The 27,068-nt window shown below is 43.6% G+C and overlaps 1 protein-coding gene across 3 annotated transcripts in view; it reads right to left on the reverse strand.

Annotated features, from left to right (window-relative positions):
* The window catches only part of ccdc102a (coiled-coil domain containing 102A), a 211,969-nt gene that overhangs the window by 138,211 nt on the left and 46,690 nt on the right, over positions 1 to 27,068 (reverse strand). For all 3 annotated transcript variants that reach the window (XM_073069602.1, XM_073069604.1, XM_073069603.1), the window contains 2 exons: positions 23,583 to 24,241; positions 11,264 to 11,481 (listed from right to left, as the gene is read on the reverse strand). In XM_073069602.1, coding sequence (XP_072925703.1) covers positions 11,264 to 11,481; positions 23,583 to 24,167 — 803 coding nt within the window. In that variant the 5' untranslated portion in view covers positions 24,168 to 24,241. The remainder of the gene's footprint in view (positions 1 to 11,263; positions 11,482 to 23,582; positions 24,242 to 27,068) is intronic.

The following is a 27,068-nucleotide window of genomic DNA, read 5'->3' on the forward strand; positions in this document are numbered from 1 at the left end:
GAAGGCAGGTGATTGGGGCTGAAATGGAGGAACAGACTTGATGGGCCAAATGGCCTTATTTTCCTCCTATATCTGATGGTTTCCAAAAAGCCTCCATTGTACCTGTCTCCCCATCACCCTGGTAGTGCACCCCCAAGCATCCACACTCTTAACTCCTATCAGGTCTCTGCCTGCATACAGACTGAAGACCATAGCAGCAGTGAAGTGGACTATACAGAGCTGGATGGGAGAGGTGGAAGGGAGAATTTGTGATTACTTTGATTCGAAGGTTGGTCTATGTTCCAGGGTTTGTCAGTGGACCTAAATGGATATGTAACAGTAACACCTATGTCATTCTGCTGTTTATTGATTACAGCTGAGCATTGAACATAATCATATCCTCAGTTCTAATCATCAAGTTCCAAAACCTGTGCCTTTGTATGCCCCTCTGCAAATGGATCCTTGATTTCCTCATGGGGGGACAACAGTCAGTGAAATCGGAAATAGCATTACTTTCTCCCTGACAATCAACCTCAAGGATGCATGCTTAGCCCACTGCTCTACTCTCCCTACGCCCACTGCTCTACACCCACTGCTCCACTCTCCCTATGCCCACTGCTCTACACTCTCTATAGGAGGCGGCACTGGCTTTGGTAATTCTGTTGCTGATCTCTGCATCTATGTTCACCACTCGTGATAGAGTACTGCCCAGATAAGTAAAGCTGTCGACTGCCAGTAGCTTCTGCCCCTTTGCTGTGATGTGTGGTTCCTGGTAGGGCTTTCCGGGTGTGGGCTTGTACATAACTTCGGTCTTTTTGGTGCTGATTGTAAGTCCAAAGTTGTCACAGGCTCGTGAGAAGCAGTCCATTTCTCGCTGCATCTTCTGCTCTGTGCTGGCGTTAAAGGCGAAATCATCAGCAAATAAGAGGTCTCTGACAACGGTCTCCTTTGCCTTTGTAACAGCCTGTAGACGCCGGAGGTTGAATAGCCCACCGCCAGTCCTGTATCTGACGTGTATACCATCCTGACAATTGCGGAAGGCATCATTCAGCATAGCAGAGAAGAGTGTAGGGGGCAAGAACGCATCCTTGCTTCACAATGTTCGTCACTGGGAAGGCTTCTAACTCATCACCATCATGCCATCGTGGAACTGCCAAACAATCATGATGAACCTGCTAGGGCAGCCAAACTTTTCCATTATCTTCCAAAAGCCATCTCTGCTGACCGTATCAAATGCCTTGGTCAGATCGATGAAGGTCATAAAGAGGTCGCTGTGCTGCTCTTGACATTTTTCCTGGAGTTGGCGTGCAGCAAATATCATATCGACAGCTTCAAGCTCTGCACGGAAGCCACACCGGCTTTCTGGGAGGAGACCTTGCTCAAGGTGTTGGAGAAGGCGATTAAGCAGGACGCCAGCCAAGATCTTCCCAGCTATGGACAGAAGGGAGATGCCTGGGTGATTGCCACAAGACTGGCGGGTGCCTTTCCTCTCGTAGATGTGGACTATGCTGGCATCTTTCAACTGTTGCGGGACCTTTCCTTCGTTCCACATAGACTGGAAGAGCTCAGTCAGCTTCTGCATCATGAATGGGCCTCCTGCTTTGTAGACTTCAGCAGGGATTGCATCTGATCCTGGTGCTTTGCTACAAGAAAGTTGCTTGATGGCTTTTCTGACTTCTTCTTCTGTGGGGAGGTTGTCAAGGTCCAGGTTGATCTCCACCATAGGTAGGTGATCAATGACCTCATCATTGATTTCGGCAGGGCGGTTGAGGACCTGGTTGAAGTGTTCAGCCCATCTCTCCAAAATCTGCTTTTTCTCTGTCAGCAGCCGAGTCCCATCTGCACTAAGGAGGGGGGAGGAGCCAGAGGACTGAGGTCCATACATCGTCTTCAAACATCGTAGAAACGCTTGGTGTCGTGACTGTCTGCGTAGCCCTGGATCTCATCGGCCTTATTGCTGAACCAGATATCCTGCATCTCACAGAGTTTCTTCTGCACTTTCCATCTTGCACTGGCGAAGGCATCTATCTTTGCTTGTGATGCGGGATCGTTCTGGTGTGCTCTGAACAGTTGATGTTTCTCTGACAACAGTGCCTGTATCTCCTCGTTGTTCTCATCAAACCAGTCTTGATGTCTACGGATTGCTGGTCCGAGGTGTTCGAGAGCGGTAGAGTAAACTGCATCTCTGAAAGCTGTCCACTGCTCTTCAATGCTGGTGTGGTCATCCTGGGGTGTGTCAAGCAGCCTGCTATCTAGGTCTTCACGAAATCCTTCTGCAAATACACTGCTCTTCAGCTTGGAGACATTGAGCCTCTTTGCAGTCTTCTGACCTTGGGGTCTTCTCACAGGCAGGATGCGAAGTTTAAACTTGGACACTATGAGTCAATGATCCATCCAGCAGTCGGCACCACTCATGGCCTTTGTCACTCTCACGTCTTGCCAGTCCCTCCTTCTGGTGATGGCATAGTCAATCAGATGCCAGTGCCTGGAGCATGGATGCATCCAAGATGTCTTGTTACAGGTAGGGAGGCGGAATAGGGTGTTGGTGATGACAAGGTCATGTGTAGTGCATGTCTTGAGGAGCAGCAGGCCATTGCTGTTACACTTGCCAATACCACGTCTTCCAAGAATCCCTTCCCAGGTCTGGTAACCTGTCCCCACTCTGGTGTTAAAGTCCCCGAGGACAATAAACTTCTCTGACTGTGGGACTGCTGCTATGAGGGCGTCAAGTTCTTCATAGAACTTATCTGTGATGTCATCTGGGTTGGTCATTGTTGGGGCATATGCGCTGATCAGCGTTGCACTCCTCTTACTGCCAAGTGGGAGCCGAAGCGTCATCAGGCAATCATTGATGCCCTCTGGAAGCTTGGCAAGTTTACGAGTGAGGTGGGGTCGGGTGGCAAATCCAATGCCAGCCTCTCGTCGTACTTTCTACACCCACTGCTCCACTCTCCCTATGCCCACTGCTCTACACTCTCTACACCCACTGCTCTACTCTCCCTATGCCCACTGCACTAGACTCTCTACGCCCACTGCTCTACTCTCTCTACGCCCCCGATTATGAGGCTAGCTGCAGCTCTAACAGCATCTATAAATTTACCACTTACAGAATTTCAGAACGTGACGAGGAGGCATTCAGGAACCAATGTGGCATAGCCCCCTTTAAGGGGAAATCTTGCCTGACAAATCTTTTGGAATTCTTTGAGGAAGTAACAGGCAGAATAGACAAAGGAGAATCAGTGAATGTTGTTTGCTTGCATTTTCAGAAGGCCTTTGACAAAGGGCTGCACATGGTGGCTAAATAAGATAATGGCTCATGATATTGCAGGAAATATACTAGCGTGGATAGAAGACTGGCTGACTAGCAGGAGGCAAAGGGTACCTTTTCTGGTTAGCTGCCATGGACGAGTGGTGTTTCACAGGGGTCGGTGTTGGGATCTCTACTTTTCACATTATACTGTATATCAATTATTTGGATGAAAGGAATTGATGACCATGTTTGTGGATGATATGAAGATAGGTGGCAGATGGAATATAGTGTAGGGAAGTGTATGGTCATGCACATTGGCAGAAATAGTAAAGGCATAGACTACTTGCCAAACAGGGAGAAAATTCTGAAATCGGAGATGCAAAAAGAACGTGGGATTCCCTAAAAGGTAACTTGCACATTGAGTCAGTGCTAAGGAAAGCAAATAGAATGTTAGCCTTCATTTTGAGAGGACTAGAATATAACAACAAGGAGGTAATGCAGAGTTATAGTACATTAGTGAGACTGTACTTGGAGTATTGTGAGCAGTTTTGGACCTTGGCATAGGATAGGCTCTAGAAGAAGCTCATGAGAATGATCCTAGAAATGAAAGGGTTAACATATGAGGAGCATTCCATGGCACTGGACCTGTACTCTCAGGAGTTTAGAAGAATGAGGGGGAATTTCATTGAAATGTGCCAATGAAAGGCCTAGATAGCGGAAGTGGAGAGGAGGCTTGCTACAGTGGGGGAAACTCGGACCAGAGACCACAGACTGAGAATAGTGCATCCCTTTAAAACAGAGATGAGGAGGAATTCTTTAGGTACAGGGTGGAGAATCTGTGGAATCTATTGACACAGTTGGCTGTGCAGGCATTGGAGATATATATGTATTTGAAGATTGGTAGGTTCTTGATTAGTAAGAGTGTCAAACATTTTGGAAAAAGGCAGGAGAATGGGCTTGAGAGGGCTGATAAATCAGCCATGGTGGAATGATGGAGCAGATTCAATAGGCTAAATGGCCTAATTCTTATCCTAAGTCTTATAGTCTCTCCCTCTCATTACTTCTCTTTTATTTTATTAATAATTTTCTCTTTGATAATTTTGTTTGAAACCCTACCCACAACCCATTTATGCTATTCAACAGGACCCTAGACCCAGCATTGTTGAGATTAAGTCAGTCTATTTGGAACAGCTCTCTTCTTCCCCAAATTAGGTGCAAATGTCCCACAAGTTCAAACCCACTTCTCCCACACCAGTCTTTTAGAACCATAGAACATTACAGCACAGAAACAGCCCTTTTGGCCCTTCTTGGCTGAGCTGAGCCAATTTTCTGCCTAGTCCCACTGACCTGCACCTCGCCCATATCCCTCCAAACCCCTCTCATCCACGTACCTGTCCAAGTTTTTCTTAAATGTTAAAAGTGAGCCCGCATTTACAACTTCATCTGGCAGCTCATTCCACACTCTCACCACTCTCTGTGTGAAGCCTCCCCCCAATGTTCCCTTTAAACTTTTCCCCCTTCAGCCTTAACCCATGTCCTCTGGTTCTTTTCTCCCCTAGCCTCAGTGGAAAAAGCCTGCTTGCATTCACTCTATCTATGCCCGTCATAATTTTATATACCTCTATCAAATCTCCCCTCATTCTTCTACGCTCCAGGGAATAAAGTTCTAACCTATTTAACCTTTCTCTGTAACTCAGTTTCTCAAGTCCCGGTGTTACGAATGTGGAGCAACTCTGATGGGCCAAAGGGTGCTAAGTCGCCCCCTCCTTTTGGAGAATCGCAAATCGCTACTATTCCGATGCTGTTATCAAGGGAGATGAGACACAGGATAACAGCAAAGGCAGTTGTTATAGACAACGCAGAATACACAAGGTGGAATGTCTCCTATTGACAAGGAGAGAGAGATTACTGCTATTGTCTCTTGAAGGAGGAATTGTGTATTGAGTACTGTACTATTCATTGAAACCCCTCAGGGGGCAACTAGAGTGGTCTGGTTGAGGGATTGCATCATCCCAACCTGATTGACATCTGAGACCCCTTAAGTGAGGATAAAAGTCGGGTCTGGGGAACACCCCTCAGACACACCAGGAGAAACGCTACGAGACCAGTGGGGGACTTGTGTGTGTGTGTCCTGGGTGGCGAGTCCTCCACGGAACGGTCTAGCTAAAGGACGGATACGGATCAAGATCGTAACAAGGAAAGTCGGCAAGTTTTTTTCTCTCTCTCTCTCTCTCCAACAATTGCCACACGGTGATCAGCAACGACTGCAGCCTGTATGAACTGAACTGAACTTTATATTTCCATCGGACAATTCATTATCCCCTAGACAACGATAGAGCTTATTTCTTATTGATGATTATTATACCCGCACTTTTAGGTTTAGTATTGATGACGTATATTATCTGTACATTTGCATTGATATTATTTTTGTGTATTTTTACTAATAAATACTGTTAAAAATAGTATCATCAGACTTCAACGGCTACTCCTATCTTTGCTGGTAAGACACCCAGTTACGGGGTTCGTAACACCAGCAACATCCTTGTAAACCTTATCTGCACTCTTTCAACCTTATTAATATCCTTCCTGAAATTCGGTGACCAAAACTGCACACAATACTCCAAATTCAGCCTCACCAATGTCTTATACAACCTCACCACAACATTCCAACTCTTAAACTCAATACTTTGATTTATAAAGGCCAATGTACCAAAAGCTCTCTTTACTACCCTATCTACCTGTGGCCACTTTTAGGGAATTTTGTATATATATTCATTCCTAGATCCCTCTGTTCTACTGCACTCCTCAGTGTCCTAACATTTACTTTGTATGTTCTAACTTGGTTTTTCCTTCCAAAGTGTAATACCTCACACTTGTCTGTACTAAACTCCATCTGCCATTTTTCAGCCCATTTTTCCAGCTGGTCCAGATCCCTTTGCAAGCTTTGAAAACCTTCCTCACTGTCCACTACACCTCCAATCTTTGTATCATCAGCAAATTTGCTGATCCAATTTACACATTATCATCCAGATCATTGATATACATGACAAATAACAATGGACCCCTGTGGCACACCACTAGTAACAGGCCTCCACTCAGAGAAGCAATCCTGCACTACCACTCTCTGACTTCTCCCATTGAGCCAATGTCTAATCCAATTTACTACCTCACCATGTATACCTAGCAACTGTATCTTCCTAACTAACCTCCCATGCGGGACCTTGTCAAAGGCCTTACTGAAGTCCATGCAGACAACATCCACTGCCTTCCCTTCATCTACTTTCCATATAACCTCCTCGAAAAACTGTAGTAGATATGTTAAACATGACCTACCACGCACAAAGCCATGTTGACTCTCCCTCTAATATCCTCTACATAGCACCATCCAGAGACAGAGAAGCAGTTTCAGCGACAGGTTACTATCGATGCAATGCTCCTCAGACAGGATGAAGAGGTCAATACTCCCCAATGCCATTAGGCTTTACAATTCTACCGCCAGGACTTAAGAACTTTTTAAAAGCTATTATTAATGCTTTTTGAGATAGTGATTTAGATGTATATCATATTTTTTACTGAGTTAAGTATTGTATGTAATTAGTTTTGCTACAACAAGTGTATGGGACATTGGAAAAAAGTTGAATTTCCCCATGGGGATGAATAAAGTATCTATCTATCTATCTATCTATCTAATAAGTCCCTGTCTATCTAAGTACTTGTAGATCCTATCTCTTAGTACTCCTTCCAATAATTTACCTACTACCGATGTCAAACTTACCGGCCTATAAATTCCCGGATTACTTTTAGAGCCTTTTTTAAACAACAGAACAACATGAGCTATCCTCCAATCCTTTGGCACCTCACCCGTAGATACCGACACTAAATATATCTGCCAGGGCCCCTGCAATTTCAACACTAGTTTCCTTCAAGGTCCGAGGGAATACCCTGTCAGGTCCTGGGGATTTATCTACTCTGATTTGCCTCAAGATAGCAAGCACCCCCTCCTCTTCAATCTGTATAGGTTCCATGACCTCACTACTTGTTTGCCTTATTTCCATTGACTCCATGTCAGTTTCCTCAGTAAACTGAGAAGCAAAAAACCCATTTAAGATCTCCCCCATTTCTTTTGGTTCCATACATAGCCGACCACTCTGATCTTCAAGAGGACCAATTTTATCCCTTACTATCCTTTTGCTCTTAATATACCCATAGAAGCTCTTTGGATTATCCTTCACCTTGACTGCCAAAGCTACCTCATGTCTTCTTTTAGCCCTCCTGATTTCTTTCTTAAGTTTTTTTTTGCACATTTTATATTCTCAAGTACCTTATTTGCTCCCTGTTTCCCATACATTTCATACATCTCTCTCTTCTTCTTTATCAGAGTTCTAATATCCCTAGAGAACCAAGGTTCCTTATTCTTATTTACTTTGCCTTTAATCCTGACAGGAACATACAAACTCTGCACTCTCAAAATTTCTCCTCTGAAGGCCTCCCACTTACCTACGACATCCTTGCCAGAGAACAACCTGTCCCAATTCACACTTTTTAGATCCTTTCTCATTTCTTCAAATTTGGCCTTCTTCCAGTTTAAAACCTCAACCCGAGGACCAGATCTATCTTTATCCATGATTAAGTTGAAACTAATGGTGTTATGATCACTGGAACCAAAGTGTTCCCCTACACACACTTCTGTCACCTGTCCTAACTCGTTTCCTAATAGGAGATCTAATATTGCATCCTCTCTAGTTGGTACCTCTATATATTGATTTAGAAAACTTTCCTGAACACATTTTACAAACTCTAACCCGTCTAGACCTTTAACAGTATGGGAGTCCCAATCAATATGTGGAAAATTAAAATCCCATACTGTCACAACTTTATGTTTCCTGCAGTTGTCTGCTATCTCTCTGCAGATTTGCTCCTCCAATTCTCGCTGACTACCCCATTACAACCCCATTAATGTGGTCATACCTTTCCTGTTTCTCAGCTCCACCCATATGGCCTCGGTAGACAAGCCCTCTAATATGTCCTGCCTAAACACTGCTGAAACATTTTCCCTGACTAGCAATGCCACCCCACCCCCCAACCCTTCATCCCTCTGTCTCTATCACGTCTGAAACATCTAAAACCTGGAACATTAAGCTGCCAGTCCTGCCCCTCCTGTAGCCAAGTTTCACTAATGGCTATAATGTAGTAATTCCATGTGTCAATCCATGCCCTCAGCTCGTCAGCTTTTCCCACAATACTCCTCACATTGAAATAGACACACCTCAGAAGATTATTACCACCACACACAACCCTTCTATTTGTGACTTTGCATGAAACTTTAACATCATTTATTTTCACCCTTGCTCCACTATCTACTCTGGCACTCTGGTTCCTATCCCCTGCAAATCTAGTTTAAACCCTCCCCAATAGCACTAACAAACCTCACTGCAAGGATATTGGTCCCCTTGTAGTTTAGGTGTAACCCGTCTCTCTTGTACAGGTCCCACCTGCCCCAGATGAGGTCCCAATGATCCAGGAAGCTGAAACCCTGCCCCCTACACCAGTTCCTCAACCACGTGTTCATCCTCCAGAGCATCCTATTCTTACCCCCACTCGCACGTGGCACAGGTAGCAATCCTGAGATTACCACTCTCGAGGTCCTGCTTTTTATCTTACTGCCAAGCTCTCTATACTCACTCTTCAGGACCTCCTCACTCTTTCTTCCTACATCATTGGTACCAATGTGAACCATGACATCTAGCTGCTCACCCTCCCATTTCAGAATGCTGTACACACGATCAGAGACATCCCTGACCCTGGCACCCAGGAGGCAACAAACCATCCAGGAGCATCTGTCATGACCACAGAACCTTAGTCACGCTTTTTAGCTTTTCGACCTTAAATACCAAAAGTTTCTTCAAACAGATATAGTGTAAAAGAGAGGCGAGAGTGAGTTTCAAACCACTGGAAAACAATACTGGAGAGATAGCAAAGGGGGACAAGGAAATGGCGACAAACTGAAGAAGTATTTTGTAGCAGTCTTCACTGTGGAAGAGTCGAGCAGTATGTGGAAGCTCCAAGTGTCAGGTCATGAAGTGTGTGAAGTTACCATTACTAGAAAGAAGGGTCTTGGAAAACTGGAAGGTCTGAAGGTAGATAAGTCGGTTGGAGCAGATGGTGTTCACCCCAGCATTCTGAAAGAGGTGAGTGAAAAGATTGTGGAGGCATTAGTGATGATCTTTTAAGAATCACAATATTTTGGAATGGTTCCAGAAGATTGGAAAACTACAAATGTCACTCCACTCTTGAAGAAAGGAGAGAGGCAGAAGAAAGGAAATTATAGGCCAGTTAGTCTGACCTCAGTGGTTGGGAAGATATTGGAGTCGATTATTAAGGATGAGGTCTCAGGATACCTGAAGGCACATAGGATATAGTCAGCATGGTTTCCTCAATGGAAAATCATGTCTGACAAATCTGTTGGAATTCTTTGAAGAAATAACAAGCAGGATAGCCAAAGAAGAATCAGTTGATGTTGTGTACTTGGATTTTCAGAAGGCCTTTGACAAGATGCCAAACATGAGGCTGCTTCAAAAGCTACAAGCCCATGCTGTTACAGGAAAGATTCGAGCATAGATAAAGCAGAGGCTGATTGGCAGGAGGCAAAGAGTGGGAATAATGGAAGTCTTTTCTGGTTGACCGCCAGTAACTAGTGGTGTTCTATGGGGATCTCCGACGGAACCGATTCTTTTTATGTTATATGTCAATGATTTGGATGATGGAATTGATGGTTTGTTGCAAAGTTTGATGATGATATGAAGATAGGTGGAAGGGCAGATAGTTTTGAGAGAGAGGCTACAGAAGGACAGACAAATTAGGAGAATGGGCAAAGTAGTGGTAGATGGAACACAGCATCAGGAAGTGTTTGATCATGCACTTTGGTAGAAGAAATGAAAGGGCTGACTATTTTGTAAATGGAGAGAAAATACAAAAAAACTGAGGTGCAAAGGGACCTGGGAGTGCCTGTGCAGGATTCCCCACAGGTTAATTTGCAGATTGAGTCTGTGGTGAGGAAGGCAAATGCAATGTTGATATTCATTTCAAGATGACTAGAACATATAAGTCAAGATGTAATGTTGAGACTTTATAAAGCACTGACTGGTGAGGTCTCACTTGGAGTATTGCGAGCAGGTTTGGGCTCTGGGCCTTTATTTGCTGGAATTCAGAAGAATGAGGAGTGACCTCAATAAAACCTATCGAATAGTGAAAGGCTTTGATAGAGTGGATGTGGAGAGGATGTTTCCTATGGTGTGAGAGCTAAGACCAGAGGACACAGCCTCAGAATAGAAGGGTGTCCCTTTTAGAACAGCAATGAGGAGGAATTTTGTTTAGCCAGAAAGAGGAGAATAGTGGAGTTCTTTGCCACAAGTAGCTACAGAGGCAAGTCTTTATGTATATTGATAGATTCTTGATTGGTCAGGGCATGAAGGGATATAGAGAAAAGGCAAGCGATTGGGACTGAGAAGAAAATTGGATCAGACATGATGAAATGGCAGAGGAGACTCAATGAGCTAAAAGGCTTAATTCTGCTCCTATATCTTATGGTTTTATGGTCATATTAACCCTGTTCCAATTTGCACATGGCTCAGGTAACAATCCAGACATTTAGTCCTTATCTTCTCAAATTCCATTAGCAAAACCTTTTCTCTTGTACTTCCTTCATCATTGGTACCCACATGGAAGTCCATAAAAATGAAACCTATTTGTTACCTGAGGCTGTCTTATATCTATCTATTTTGATAGTAGGTACTGCAGGGAATAAATTTGATCTTCACCATACTTTCCCTCAAAATAATCTGCAGGATCCATTGCATCAATCAGCTCAGTTTGACATCTGATAGTACAGCATTCCTACATTGGAGCCTATAGTTAAGTTCCTAGAATCCACCTTCAACCTCAATCGCAAGTCCTTAACCCTTATCCCTAAAGATGTTACAATGGAAACAAGCATTCAATGTATGAACTCTGGTAAGTCTGTACATCAGTACTTACTCCCTCTCTTTCTGTAGAGTTTTCTGAGATTCATCCAGACGCAATTGCAACACAGTGACCTTGGAAGTATCCTCTTCCAGTACAGACACTTCTTCCCACAGGATACGGCTCCTCTCCTGGCGGTTGAGCGAAGTCCTCACACTTTGTGCAGTGTGCTTGTCCCATGCTTCCCAACCTTCCTGCTCACTTTTCAGAATTGCTTCCATGAACTCCAAGTCCTGCAAAATATAAAACAAATCATAATTGAAACGAATAGAAAGTTGCACAACTGGAGTCTTTATTCTAATAAAATGAGATTTGCTTAGCTCAACCCCACAAAAGTCAAAGAACTAAGGCTTTTTCAGCCAGAAATTCTATTGTGGAACAGTATACCTTTGGTCACATGGTTCATTACAATCACAAAGAAATTCCAACAGAGAATTCACGCAAAGCCAGATCCCACAATCAGTATGACAGTATGGTTCACAGAGACAGACCCTTGAGAATCATCAAATTCCTATCCTGAACAATCCCATTTACTAGCATTTAGTCTGAAGTTTTGTGTGCTTTGGCAATTCAGTGCTGAGCCAGATGCTGCCTCCACTTTCTCAGGCAATGTGTTCTGGATGCCAATCATCATTTTGACTTAAAATTGTAACCTCTGATCTCCTCTATTTACCTTAAATCTTGAATCCCTTAGATACAGTCATAGAGTACTACTGCCAGAAATGGGCCCTTTGGCCCACATAGTCCATGTCAACCTGACTTCTGCATAGTCCCATCTATCTGCACTGAACAACAGCTCTCCATATCACTCTCATCCACGTACCTATTCAAACTTTTCTTAAAATTTTACAATTGAACTTACATCGACCACTTCTGCTGGTAACAAGTTCCATCTCTAAGTGAATAAGTAAATTTATTATCAAAGTACATATAAGCCACCATATAGAACCCTGAGATTCATTTGCCTGCGGGCATAGTTGATAAATCCAAAATAAAATAACTATATTTAAAAAATCAGTGAAAGAACACACCAACTTGGGTGCTCAATCAGTGTGTAAATCACAACAAACAGTGCAAATACAAAAAGAAATAAATAATATTAACAATAACAACTAAATAAGCAATAACAAGAATATGAGATGAAGATTCCTTGAAAGTGAGTCAATAGGCTCTGGGAATATTTTGATGATGGAACAAGTGAAGTTATCTCCTTTGGATCCAGACCCTGATAGGTGAGGGATAATCATTGTTCCTGAACCTGGTAGAGAGAACCTGACCCTCCTGTGCCTTCTCCCTCTTACAGGTATATGCTGCTTCATCACCACGTTATATTCGACCTAGGTGTCATCAGCAAACGTGAATATGGCATTGGAACTGTGGTTAGCCACACAGTCATAAATATAATGTGAGTTAAGCCAGGGATAAGCACACAGCCCTGTAGTACACCTGTGCTGAAGGAAATCATGGAGGAGATGTTGCCAATTGGAACTGACCGGTTCTGCAAGAGAGAAATTCATGGATCCAATTGCACAAGGAGGCACTGATGCTAAGGTCTTGAAGTTTATTGAGTAGTTTTGAGGAGATGATAGTATTGAATGCCAAGCTGTAATCCATAAAGAGCATCCTGGCAAATGCATTTTTGAGTGAAGGGTGCATCAGATTACATCTGCTGTGGACATGTTGCTCTGGTAGCAAACTGGAGCGTATCGATGTTGCTTCACCAGCAGGAGTTGATATGTTTCACCACCAACCTCTCAAAACACTTCATCACTGAGGATACAAGTCCAACCAAATGATTGTCATTGAGGCAGGTTACCACATTTTTCTTAGGAACCAGTATAAGTGAAGTCTGTTTGAAGCAGGGTAGTATCTCAGAATGCTCAGAATCAGAATCAGGTTTATTATCATCGGCATGCATTGTGAAATTTGTTAACTTAGCAGCAGCAGTTCAATGCCATACATAATATAAAAGAAGAAAAAATAAATTATATAATGAGGCTCATCATGAGCCACATCAAGACCCTGCTACCCCCCTCACTGGACCCCCTGCAGTTCGCGTACCATCCCAACCATTCAACAGACAACGCCATTGCAATCACCCTCCACCTGGCCCTAACCCACCTGGACAAAAAAGACATGTACATTCAAATGCTGTTCATAGACTTCAGTTCAGCATTAAACACAATCATTCCTCAGAAACTGATTGGAAAGCTGAGCCTACAGGGCCTGAACACCTCCCTCTGCAGCTGGATCCTAGACTTCCTGACTGGGAGACCTCAGTCAGTACAGATCGGAAGTAGCATCTCCAACACCATCCCACTGAAAACGGGGGCTTCCCAGGGCTGTGTGCTCAGTCCATTGCTGTTCACTCTGCTGACCCATGCTGTGCAGCAACACACAGCTCAAACCATATCATTAAGTTCGCAGATGACACGACCACGGTGGGGCTCATCAGCAAGAACGACGAGTCAGCATACAGAGAAGCAGTGCAGCAGCTAACAGACTGGTGCACAGCCAACAACCTGTCTCTGAATGTGAACAAGACAAAAGAGATTGTTGTTGACTTCAGGAGGGCACGGAGCGACCACTCCCCGCTGAACATTGACAGCTCCTCAGTAGAGATCGTTAAGAGCACAAAATTTCTTGGTGTTCACCTGGCAAAGAATCTCACCTGGTCCCTCAACACCAGCTCCATAGCAAAGAAAGCCCAGCAGTGCCTCTACTTTCTGCAAAGGCTGAAGAAAGTCCATCTCCCACCCCCCATCCTCACTACATTCTACAGAGGTTGTATTGAGAGCATCCTGAGCAGCTGCATCACTGCCTGGTTCGGAAATTGCACCATATCAGATCGCAAGACCTTGCAGCAGATAGTGAGTTCAGCTGAGAAGATCATCGGGGTCTCTCTTCCTGCCATTACAGACATTTACATCACACACTGCACCCGCGAAGCAAACAGCATTATGAAGGACCCTGCGCACCCCTCATACAAATTCTTCTCCTTCCTGCCATCTGGGAAAAGGCACTGAAGCATTCAGGCTCTCACGACCAGACTATGTAACAGTTTCTTCCCCCAAGCTATCAGACTCCTCAATACCCAGAGCCTGGAATGACACCAACTTACTGCCCTCTACTGTGCCTATTGTCTAGTTTATTATTTATTGTAATGCTGGCACTGTTTTGTGCACTTTATGCAGTGCTGGGTAGGTCTGTAGTCTAGTGAATTTTTTGTGTTGTTTTACGTAGTTCAGTGTAGTTTTTGTATTGTTTCATGTAGCACCATGGTCCTGAAAAATGTTGTCTAGTTTTTACTGTGTACTGTGCCATGGTCTAAATGACAATAAAAAGTGACTTGAACTTAAATCAATTACAGTATATGTATATTGGAGATTAAAAATCGTGTGAAAACAGAAATAATATATACTGAAAAGTATATTATGGGTTCAATGTCCATTTAGGAAATGGATGGCAGAGGAGAGGAAGCTGTTCATGAATCATTGAGTGTATGCCTTCAGGCTTCTGTACTTCCTAACTGATGATAACAATGAGAAAAGAGCATCCCTGGGTGCTGGGAGTCCTTAACAATGAACCGCTGCCTTTATAGACACCGCTTCTTAAAGATGTCCTGGGTACTTCTGTAGGCTAGTACCCACAATTTACGACCCTCCGAGCTTCTTTTGGTCCTGTGCAGTAGCGCCCCCCACCCCCCATACCAGACAGTGATGCAGCCTGTCAGTATGCTCTCCACGTTACATCTATAGAAGTTTATGAGAAGTTTTTGAAGTGAGAGGCTAAAGATCTCAGTGAATACTCCAGCCATTTGATCAGCACAGGTCTTTAGTAATTGGCCTGGTGTCCTGACTCAGCCAGATGCTTTTCATGGGTTCACCCTCCTGAAGGCTACTCACATATTGGCCTCAGATACTGAAGTTACAGGTTCATTGGGGACTTTATTGTCACCAAACAATTGATACTAGAGCGTACAATCATCACAGCAATATTTGATTCTGCGCTTTGTGCTCCCTGAAGTACAAATCGAAGTAAATATAATAAAAATTTAAATTATAAATCATAATTAGAAAATAGAAAAGGGAAAGTAAGGTAGTGCAAGTCAGGTCCGGATATTTGGAAGGTACGGCCCAGATCCGGGTGAGGATCTGTTCAGCAGTCTCATCACTGCAGGAGTTTGTGATAATACTTCCATGTTTTGTTGGTCAAAGCAATCATTGAATACATTGAGCTCATTTGGAAACAAAGCCCTGTTGTTACCTATGTCATCTGATTTGATGTTATAAAAGGTGATAGAATTTAAGGGGTGCCACAACAGTTGAGCATATGTCGTTCATTCAAGTTAACTCTGGAATTGCCACTTTGTCCATGAGATGACTTTCCAGAGATCGTACCTGGACCATTGTAACTTTCTTGGTCACCAGACTTGAATGCCTCTGACATGACCCTCAGCAGATGTTACAGTTCATCAGAGCTTCCGGTTGGGGAAGACATAATGATTTGAGGGGATACAATCATCCACAACTGTTTCAATAAAGCCCATGGCAACCATAGAGTCATAGAGAAGTACAACACAGAAACAGGCCCTTTGACCCATCCAGTCCATGCCAAAGACATTTAAACAGCATGCTCCCAACAACCTGCACTGGGAACAAAGCCATCCATACCCCTACTATCCAAAAAGCTATCAAAACTGCTCTTAAGTGTTGAAATCGAGCTCACTTGTACCACTTGTGCTGACAGCTCAATCCACACTCTCACGACCCTGTGAGTGAAGAAGTTTCCCCTTATGTTCCCCTTAAACTACTCCCCTTTTCATTCTTAACCCATGACCTCTGGTTGTAGTCCCACTCACCCTCAATGGAAAAAGCCCGCTTGCATTTACCCTATCTATACCCCCTCTTAATTTTGTATACCTCTATTAAATCTTGTCTCAATGTTCTAAATTCTAAAGGATACAGTCCTAACCTAGTCAATCTTTCCTCATAACTCAGCTTCTCCAGACCTGGCAACACCCTTGTGATTTTTCTCTGTGTTCTTTCAACATCCATTACATCTTTCCTGTAGGTGGGTGACCAAAACCATGCACAATACTCCAAATTAGGCCTCATTAGTGTCTTATACAAATTCAACATAACTTCCTATCTCTTATACTCAATACACTGATTTATAAAGGCTAAAGTGCCAAAACCTCTTTACGACCCTATTTACCTCTGATGCCACTTTCAACAAATAATGCACAAATATTCACAGATCCCTTTTTTTAAACCACACCCCTCAGTGCCCTACCATTAACTGTGTAAGATCTACCCTGGTTGGTCCTACCAAAGTGCAAAACCTCGTACTTATCTGCATTAAATTCTAATTACCATTTTTCAGCCCATTTTTCCAGCTGATGCAGATCCCTCTGCAAGACATGACAGTTTCCTCGCTGTCCTCTACACTCCAATCTTGATGTCTGAACATGGAATAGTAGGCATTCCTTATCTTAGTATTATAGTGGTCTAGAGTGTTGGGGCCTCCAGTGCTACTTCATATGCTGATAGTAATTGGGCTAGGATTTTGTTGAAGACCCTATGATTTGAAATGCATCAGGATGGACTGTTTCTTGTTTGGAGATGATATGATGCAGTATCTGAAGCACCTGATTACAGTCAGCTGTTGGTGGTATGTAAACTGCGATCAGGATCATGGAGAATTCCCAAGTAAATAGAGTGGACAGCATTTGACCATTAGATGTTCAAGGTCAGGGGAACATGAGCTTGCAGAATTCATCATGAATTACACCTCTACCTTTTACCGTTTCTAAATCAGCAGTTTGGTCCATCCTTTGAATCAGGAAGTCTTTCGGTCTGATCACCATATCTACTGTGTTAGGATTAAGCCATGCCTCAATTAAGTATTGAACACAACAATCTCTCATTTCCCTCTGATACATCAAATTTGCCCTCAGGTCCTCAATTTTATTCTCCAGTGCCTGCATATGTGCTAACAAGATGTTGAGTAGAGGTTGTCTCATTTCTCTGTGTTCCAGCCTGGCTCGGAGTACCCCCTTCCTACCTCACTTCCAGCCATGGTGATGAATCTTTGTCCACTTAAAGGTACTGTATCATCTTGCTTGAGAGTTAAGTCCACTGAGCCCTTTAGGAGATTATGAAATTTGTAGTGTTACGTACCCCGTAACTGGGTCACTTACCAGCAAAGATAGAGAGGTCCGTTGAAGTCTGATGGTACTATTTTTAACAGTATTTATTGATAAAAATACACAAAATAATATCAATGCAAACATACAGATAATATACTTCGTCAATACTAAATCTAAAAGCGCGGGTATAATAATAATCAATAAGAAATAGCTCTATCGTTGTCTAGGGGATAATGTATTGTCCAATGGAAATATAAAAGTCACTGTAGTTCATTCAAGCTGCAGCTTTTTGGTTGGAGAGAAAGACGGGTTAAAACTTGCCCATTCCTTTTATGATGTCAATCCTTCGAGAGTCGTTGGGAGTTGATTTCCCTGTTGTTAGCTAAAAACCGTTCTGCCGTGGTAAAGGGCCCACCGATTCCAAGTCAAATGGAAAAGGACGCACGTGGCCTTTCCACCAGTTTTTGCTATTATGGGATCGCTAGCATTTCTTCTGGTGCGTCTAAAGGGACTGTTCCTCAGACCCTCTTTTATCCTGACTCACAGGGTCTCAGATGTCAATCAGGGTGGGATGATGCAATCCCTCCACCAACCCCCCCCCGCCCCCGGGTTCAGTGCCTGGGGGCTTCGAGGCATCATACAGGATTCAATACACAATTCCGTCTCCAAGAGACAATAGCCGTTATCAATGGTTCCGCCTTTCGGAGGCCAGGACACATTCCAAACTCTTTGTGGATTCTGCATGTCTTTCTCTCATTTCCTGGGTCTCCTGACTCGAATCAATAGCGATCCTGCGATTCTCAAAAAGGAGGGGGCCACGGGCGTAACACCCCCTTTCTTCAATGCGTTTTTACCATTGGTAAAAACGAAGTAATACAGAGTCTTGCAGGATTTTAGAATCTAACACAATACAAAAGCTTTTCTTTTCACTACAGAGTAATACAGTTATACATTCAATTCAGCATCTAGATAAACAGTCCGCGAGCACATTATCACTTCCTTTAATATCTTAACATCTTGTACCTTACTAAAGTCTTGTAGCATCAGACTTCAATTTAATAACCACCTATTTTTATTTCTTTCCTTCAGCAAACAAAACTAAAGAGTTGTGATCTTAGCTTACGTGTATACTACAAAAGTTCATGCAAATACTAATCTTCATGTTGCTTTCAAACTTAACAGGCAGGCTTCCATGGGGTTGTCTTTATTATTCACAGGCTTTGTCGAAATCCCGTAAAACCGGCTTTTGCTATTTAAAAATGGCGTCCCCATTAACCCTCGCCTCTTTTCCGGTTACTTCCCACGTGGGGAGCTTGGGTACCCTGGCGAAATAGGCTTTCGCCCGCTTCTTCCATAGGAGTTATTTTATCAACACTGTGTCCCAAACTTAGACCATCTTCTGAATTTCCACCCCATTCTTTAATTTTACGCAAGTTGCTAGTTTTCTCTTCAGGACCCTTCAGGCTATTAGTTTTCAGTTCGAACTCTTTGTTCAAACAGCATTTCAAATTCTGCCTTTTCACACCACACTCTGGAATAACAATAGCGGGGGGGGGGGGGGGCCCCGTCACCGTCCAACTCAACCTGTAAGTGATCCGCAGGCTTTGTGGTTCCACGCCATTGAAATGACTGGAGCCTGGTTGCTGCCTTTGATATCAATCCAGCCTTTAAATTTTCTTCATTCGATTTGGGAACTACATATTTCCCTTTTCCTTCAATAATAATATTCATCTCCCCACTTTTGATCTCCGCATTAACTTTTAACACACCTTCGAGCACAAACACCTGGGAACTCTCACTTCACACTATTACCAAGGTTAACCCTTTCTTCACCGAACCAAGTCTATCTGACCCACAAGGACTGCATTCCTTTTCAAATACTGAATCAAATACCTCAGACTTTTTCTGAGCTCCATTACTAGGTTCAGTACCATGTGTATCCACATCTTGGACACACTCAAACGGGACATTTGCCTCTTCCAGGCTTTCAATACCCGTACCTGGTCCAAATTCTAAATTCCCCTGATTCTCCCAGCTACTCTCTGGGCAACTCCCTTCCAGAGTAAACTCAACCCCGTGGGCTGAAACAACCTCATCTGCCAACCCAGCAGACTTCTTCAAGGTAAGGGCACCCTTTTCATCTAGGACTGCCCTCATTTCATTATCGGGAACACCTTTAGAATTTTCAACTTCTTCAAACAGTTCTGCCAAACCAGACAGATCATCCATGTCCAACTCTGGACCTTTTAACAGCTCTATCTGTTTCTCATCTTTATCTCCTGCCTCTAGAACTTTTCTCCTCGCTAAGGGCAGGTCTACCTCCTCTCCCTTACTCTCTTTCACTTTACTCCTCTTCGTTTTACCACCCTCTAAACCCTCGTGGTACAGGGTCGGTAAAAACGTCTCGGCCAAATCGATACTGGCCTGATTTAAACTGCTCTCTGTCTCAGCGGCCTTTCTCGACATGCTGTGAGTGACCGTGCATGCGGGATAGATCTTGGAATCTAGGGGCGGAGCCTCAACACTCACAGGCCGGCTTGTCAGCGTCATTGCTGACCAAACCTTACCACCGGCTAAATCATTACCCAGAAGGACGTCCGCGTCAGTTCTCGGGAATTCTGATCGCACCCCCATTTCAACTGGTCCAGAGACTAGTTCACAATTCATAATGACCCTATGCCAAGGGCACCATTTCCGTCCCTTTGCCTATTCCTTTCACAGCTACCATTCCCGTCTTGCGACCAAAATCTAGTACCTTACTGCTGATCAATGATAATTTAGCCCCCGTGTCTCTCCAGATCCGTACTGGAACTGGAGTGTCTCCCTCCCTCACAGACACGGTTCCGTTTGACAAACAAGTCTCAGACCTTCTCGTACTCTGTCTACCCGGGGCTCTCTTGTTGATTTACTGATTACCACGGCACATCCTATAGGGACTGCTGCTTTCCCTTTTCCTGTCTCTTTCCTCGGAGCAAAGCACCTAGATGCAATATGCCCCCCCTTTCCACAATTAAAACAGGTCAAGCCTGGAAATATCTGGCCGTCTTGCCTTTCCTCCTCAATCTTACCACTAACTCCCGGCGGGACCTCTGCCTCAGCCGGCGGGCTTTCTCAATCGTTCCCACGGTCTCTCTGGGAACTTTTATTCGAGGAAAACTTTGTCTTGTGGGTTAGGGCATATTCATCTGTGAACCTAGCAAATTCTGAGATGGACTTATTCGGCTTCTCATTCAAATACATCCGGATATCCTCCGAAACACAACCTTTAAATTCCTCAATCAGAATTAACTCCCTGAGACGCCAATAATCCTCTTCCACTATCTCTGCTGTGCACCAACGGTCCAAGAGGCACACCCTTCTCATAGGCAAACTCGGTATACGTCTGATTCCACCCTTTCTTTAAATTTCTGAACTTTTGTCTATACGCTTCAGGTACTAACTCATAACTCCGGAGAATGGCCGCCTTTACTTTGTCATAACTCTCCTCCTCTTCCTTCTCCATGGACAACGCCGTATATGCCCGCTGTGCCTTCCCTTTTAACACACTTTGTAACAACGCCACCCACTGATCTCTGGGCCACTTCTGATTCACTGCCACCTTTTCAAAAAGCAAGAAATAACTAACAACATCCGTCTCCTCAAACGGAGGTACTAACCTCAACTCCCGACTAACATTAAACCGCTCCTTTCGGTCTGACCCCTGAACTCGTTGCTCTTGCCTTAACTTCTCCATCTCCAAGTCATGTTTCCTCTGTTTCTCTGCCTCCCTCTCCTTTTCGGCCCTTTCCTTCTCTTTTTCAGCTCTTTCCCTCTCTTTCTCTCGCTCTCTCTCGGCTCTTTCTTTCTCCTTCTCAGCTCTTTCCTGCTCCCGTTTCACCTCTAACTCCTTTAGCTAGAGCGCATGCTCCCTTTCTCTCTCGGCCCTTTCTTTCTCCTTCTCAGCTCTTTCCCTCTCTTTCTCTCTCAGCTCTTTCTTTCTCCTTCTCAGCTGCTTCCAGCTGCTTTAACTTAATTGCATGTTCCAACCTTAATTTCTCCAACTCTAACTGAGCTGTCCCACTAGCTGGTACCTTTTCAGGGATATTTTCCAATACCTCAGCTGCAAACACATTCCTCCCAATATAATACTGAGTTATTGCCCTTCGCACCTCCCGCTTTTTCATTGACAACCTCACCTCTGCGAGGTTTAACCCCTTCGCCAAATTTATCAAGTCTGATTTGGTGGTCGGGTTTTCTATAAATTCACCCACGTCCATCTTTGCTGGTTTCCCGTCTGGCTACCCGCGTAACCAGATCCAAGTTTGGACTTACAAGCCCGATTCACTGGCCTCCCAATTTGGTGTCAAATCTCGAGACGAGAACCCCAATTGTTACGTACCCCGTAACTGGGTTGCTTACCAGCAAAGATAGAGAGGTCCGTTGAAGTCTGATGGTACTATTTTTAACAGTATTTATTGATAAAAATACACAAAATAATATCAATGCAAACATACAAATAATATACTTCGTCAATACTAAATCTAAAAGCGCGGGTATAATAATAATCAATAAGAAATAGCTCTATCGTTGTCTAGGGGATAATGTATTGTCCGATGGAAATATAAAAGTCACTGTAGTTCATTCAAGCTGCAGCTTTTTGGTTGGAGAGAAAGACGGGTTAAAACTTGCCCATTCCTTTTATGATGTCAATCCTTCGAGAGTCGTTGGGAGTTGATTTCCCCGTTGTTAGCTAAAAACCGTTCTGCCGTGGTAAAGGGCCCACCGATTCCGAGTCAAATGGAAAAGGACGCACGTGGCCTTTCCACCAGTTTTTGCTATTACGGGATCGCTAGCGTTTCTTCTGGTGCATCTAAAGGGGCTGTTCCTCAGACCCTCTTTTATCCTGACTCACAGGGTCTCAGATGTCAATCAGGGTGGGATGATGCAATCCCTCCACCAACCCCTCCCTCGGTTCATTGCCTGGGGGCTTTGAGGCATCGTACAGGATTCAATACACAATTCCATCTCCAAGAGACAATAGCCGTTATCAATGATTCCGCCTTTCGGAGGCCAGGACACATTCCAAACTCTTTGTGGATTCTGCATGTCTTTCTCTCATTTCCTGGGTCTCCTGACTCGAATCAATAGCGATCCTGCGATTCTCAAAAAGGAGGGGGCCACGGGCGTAACAGTAGTTCATTAAGTCGATTTAAAAGTACATTGCTTAAAGGGAATCCCATGCTGTAGATAGCAGTGAGAGTAATTTAGAAGTGTTTATTTAGAAGTATTGTATGTAGTCCACAGAACTTTGCCAAGATAGAGTGGATGTGGATAGGATGTTTCCTGTAGTGGAGTTGTCTCAGACTGGAAGGCACAGTCTTAGAATATAAGGATATCCCTTGAAAACAGAGATGAAGAGGAATTTCTTTAGCCAAAAGATTATGAATCAGTGGAATTAATTTACACAGATGTCTGTGAAGACAAACTCATTAGGTATATTTAAAGCAAAAGTTGATAGGCATCAAAGGTTACCTGCAGAAGGCAGAGAACGGGTTTGACAGGGATAATAAATCAGCCATGATTGAACGGTGAAGCAGGGTAGATGGGCACGTTCGCCTAATTCTGTCCCTATATCTTATGGTCTTATACAAGTAAATAAAGTGTGATTGAGAAACAAGTCTAGGTTGTCAGATTGCAGTTAATTAGTGATTATAACTTCTTTGTTGTACTGTTCTATCAATAACCAGGATAAGTAACTGACATTTAATGCTTGTGAACACCTTCCAAAGACTGTTCCATGAATGCAAGATCCAGCAAGAATACAAACCCCATAGCCACATATGGTTGCTCTGTGCATCAAGGTGTTGAATGGCTGTATGAGGCATCTTAGATGTCATTTGTCAAAGCAAACCAGGATGGACTGGTCACCACTAAACTTGTCCTGCACAAAGCTTGCTGATGTTCACTTCACCATCAGTGGTAAGTTTCTGGTGCATATTTTGACAGTTGGTAATACTGATAATTGGAAATGAACTGAAATGCACAAATTCGTGATCACTTCCAATACAGGAATTCCAGGTTATCTAGAGAGACAAATGTGAAGTAAGTGGCAGTCTAGATGAAGGCTGATATCAATCCTTCAGACACACAAGTGATAGCACTTACAGCTGCAGGGACCATATTAACATGTTCCAAGAAGCTTACCTTGTTTTTAAAAGTTTTCTCTGTTCCAACATCTCGCACTGGTTCCTGATCTGCAATATTGGAGATTACGCTCTCCTTTGAAGAAACCAATTTATTATCCACTGTCTCTTCATTGTGCTGACTATTCTTTATGCACAGAGTCTCCAACCTCAGCTGCTCATTCTTGTTGAACAGCTCCTGCTTTTCACGTTTCACTGCTGTTAATTCTTTGTTGACCGCCTCCAGCTTCTGTCTCAGCAGTCTCACCTCTTCCCTGGACTTATTTCTCTCTGCTCGTACTTTGCTCCACTTTTCACGCCAGTTTGCAGTACAGTCTGACCACCAGCGCATCGTCTTCTCCATCTGAGCTGCCCGGGCTCGAGCCTCTTCCAGCTCTCGCAGCCGCAGCTCCTCTTGGCTCTCCCAGTCATTATCCATGCAGACTGGGAGCTGTGGACTCGGAGTCTGCTTCCTGATCATGGGAGTTCCTGGAGAGCACATCCTCTCAGCCTGCAGTCTAAAGCTTGGCTGACCACGGGTGTTCAGTGGTGGAGATGCGCTCAGCGGTCCAGTTTCCACTATCAAGGACTCACTACTCTGATTCATCTTCAGAAGAGATTTCTGCAGATGTTAAGCAGTCATTACAGTCTGCTAACTTTGAACTCCATCCCTGCAGATACCTAGACAGCAAAGAACAGACACATGACAGGACATTGGAAAAAGAAGCAAATCTGCTGCCCACTGCAGGCACACTTTCCAATTACTGGACCTAATGCAGGTAAATAGGATTAGTGGAGCTGGACAAAATGGCTGGAATTTCAGCCGAAGGGCCTGCTTCTGAGCTGTGCAACTCTGACTCGACAGTACAGGGTCTGCCAGGCACTGACAACTGTGAGATTACTGGTGACCGTAAAATAGTGAGCCAATCTGAACAGAGGTGGGAGGGGTGAGGAAGAGAACTGCTGAACACTGCCACCAACATTCCAATGTGGAAATACACTATCACCAAGTCAAACTCAAAGTAACACAGTTCAGATAGGCATATAGTGCAAAGGGAATGACCATTAAATGATCAGCTCAAAACCAATACTCATCACACAAGGTTCAAAAGGCATCCGAATTATAGAAAGGGCTATACTGGATCTGGCATTGGGTAATGAGCCTGGCCAGCTGAACGACCATTCAGTAGGTGAACAGTTAGGCCACAGTGACCACCACTAGTTAAATTTTCAGATATTTATAGTTAAGGATAAGAATGGATATTGTGGGAGCATATTAAACTGGAGCAGGGCAAATTATGAAAACATTAGGCAGAAACTAGGGTAGTTAATAGGGAACAGTTGTTTACGGGCAGCACAACATCTGACATGTGGTGGGTGTTTAAATAACAACTGAACAGAGTACAGGGCAAGGATAACACAGTAAGAGAATTTCAGATGCTGAAAGGTAATGCATTTAATCAAGAAGAAAAAGGAAAAGTACGTAAAGCTTAGGAAACTAGAACCAAACAGAGCCTTGAGGATTCTAAAGAAGCCAGAAAAGAACTGAAGAAGGAAATTAAGAAAGCGAAGGGGCCATGAAAAGTTCTTGGCAAGTTAAGAATAAAGAGAATCCCAAGAAATTAAGCTGAATCCCAAGACAATGTTTGCACACATCAGGAGCAAGAGGATACGAGCAGGGTCCACTTTAAGGATAAAAGGGGGCTCTTTTGCTTGAACATGAAGTATTGAATCATAGAGTCTGGCTCTGTGGCTCAGAATTGAAGGGGGCAGAAGAGGTAAATTGTATGATAGGGCATTCATTGGTTAGGGGAACAAAAAGGAGGTTCTGTAGATGAGAATGAGATTCGTGAATGGTATGTTTCCTCCCGAGTATCAGGGAGGGACATCTCAGGTCAAGTCCACACCATTCTTAAGTGGACGTGATCCACATCGGTATTAATAACATGGGTACGAGAGGTGACAAGGTCTGCTACTGAGGACAGAAAGAGGAAGATCATACAGTCTAACATGTGGCTCAGGAGATGGTGCAGGAGGAAATGTTTCAGATTTTTGGATCATTGGACTCTCTTCCAGGAAATGTTGAACCTGCACAGAAGGGACAGTTTGCATCTGAACTGAAATGGCTCTAATAGCATAACAGGATGATCTGCTAGTCCTGTACAGTGGTGGGAGGTTAAACTAGAGTTGCAGGGGGATAGAAACCACAGCACTAGTACATATAGTGGTGAAGATGTGGAGAAAGATGTTAAGCCTACAAAGGAAGTCAGGAATCGAAAGGTTGATCGTAATGAGCTAATGCTTTCAGCTGTGTATATTTCAAAGCAATGAGTATGTTGGACAAGCACATGAGTTTAGGGTATGGATCAGCATGTGGAATTACGGCATTGTAGGCATTAGTAATATTTGGTTGTAGGAGGGGCAGGACTGGCAGCTGAATGTTCTGAATTTCCGTTGTTTCAGATGTGATTAAAGGATAAGAGGTGGCATCTCTAGTCAGGGAAAATGTCACAGCAGTGCTCAGTTAGGGCAGACTGGAGAGCTTGTCTAATCAATATCTAATTGTCTATTTGAATGGGGCTTCCATACTGTCAAAGGACTGAAAGGGAAAACATTTGTCAGAAGTATTCAGGAAAGTTTCCTTAATCAGTGCCTAGAAGCCCAACTAAAGAGAGTACGATACGAGATCTCCTATGTGAGAATGAGATTGGGCAGGTGACAGATGTGTAGAGGAACACTTTTAATATGGTGATTAGAATGCCATTAGTTTCATGGTAATTATGGAAACGGATAGGTCTGGTCTTCAGGCTGAGATTCTAATTTAGAGGCCAATTTTGATGGTAACAGAAGATATCTAGCAAGTGTGGACTGCAACAGATGCACTTGGTAAGTGGCAAAGGTGTACTTTTCTGGCAAAGGTATACTTGGTAAGTGGGAAGCCTTCAAAAATACAATTTTGAGAGTATGCATGTTCCTTTCAGAATAAAAGGCAAGGTTAACAGGTTTAAGGACTAGTGGTGTACCTCAGGAGTCAGTCTTAGGACCGCTACTTATCACATTGTTTGTCAATGTTTGGATATGGAATTGATGGCTTTGTGGTAAAGATTGTGGATGATACAAAGATAGATAGTGCTGGGAAAGCAGTGCAATCACAGCAGGACTTACACAAATTGGGAGAATGGGCAAAAATGTAGAAGATGGAATACTGTGTTGGGAAATATATAATAATGCATATTGGTAAAAGTAGTACAAGTGTGGACTATTATCTAGATGAAGAGAAGATTCAAATATCAGAGGTGCAGAGAGACTTAGGAGTCCACGTGCAAGACTCCTTCATTTACAGGTTGAGTCTGTGGTAAAGAAGGCAAATGCAATGTTGGCATTTATTTTAAGGGGAACAGAATAGAAAAGCAAGGAGATAATGCTGAGCCTTTATAAGACACCAGTCAGCCACACTTGGGGTATGGTCAATAGTCTTGGGCCCCATATCTCAGAAAAGATGTATTGT

The sequence above is a fragment of the Hemitrygon akajei genome, chromosome 17, assembly GCF_048418815.1.
Source record: "Hemitrygon akajei chromosome 17, sHemAka1.3, whole genome shotgun sequence".
NCBI classification, from domain to species: Eukaryota; Metazoa; Chordata; class Chondrichthyes; order Myliobatiformes; family Dasyatidae; genus Hemitrygon; species Hemitrygon akajei.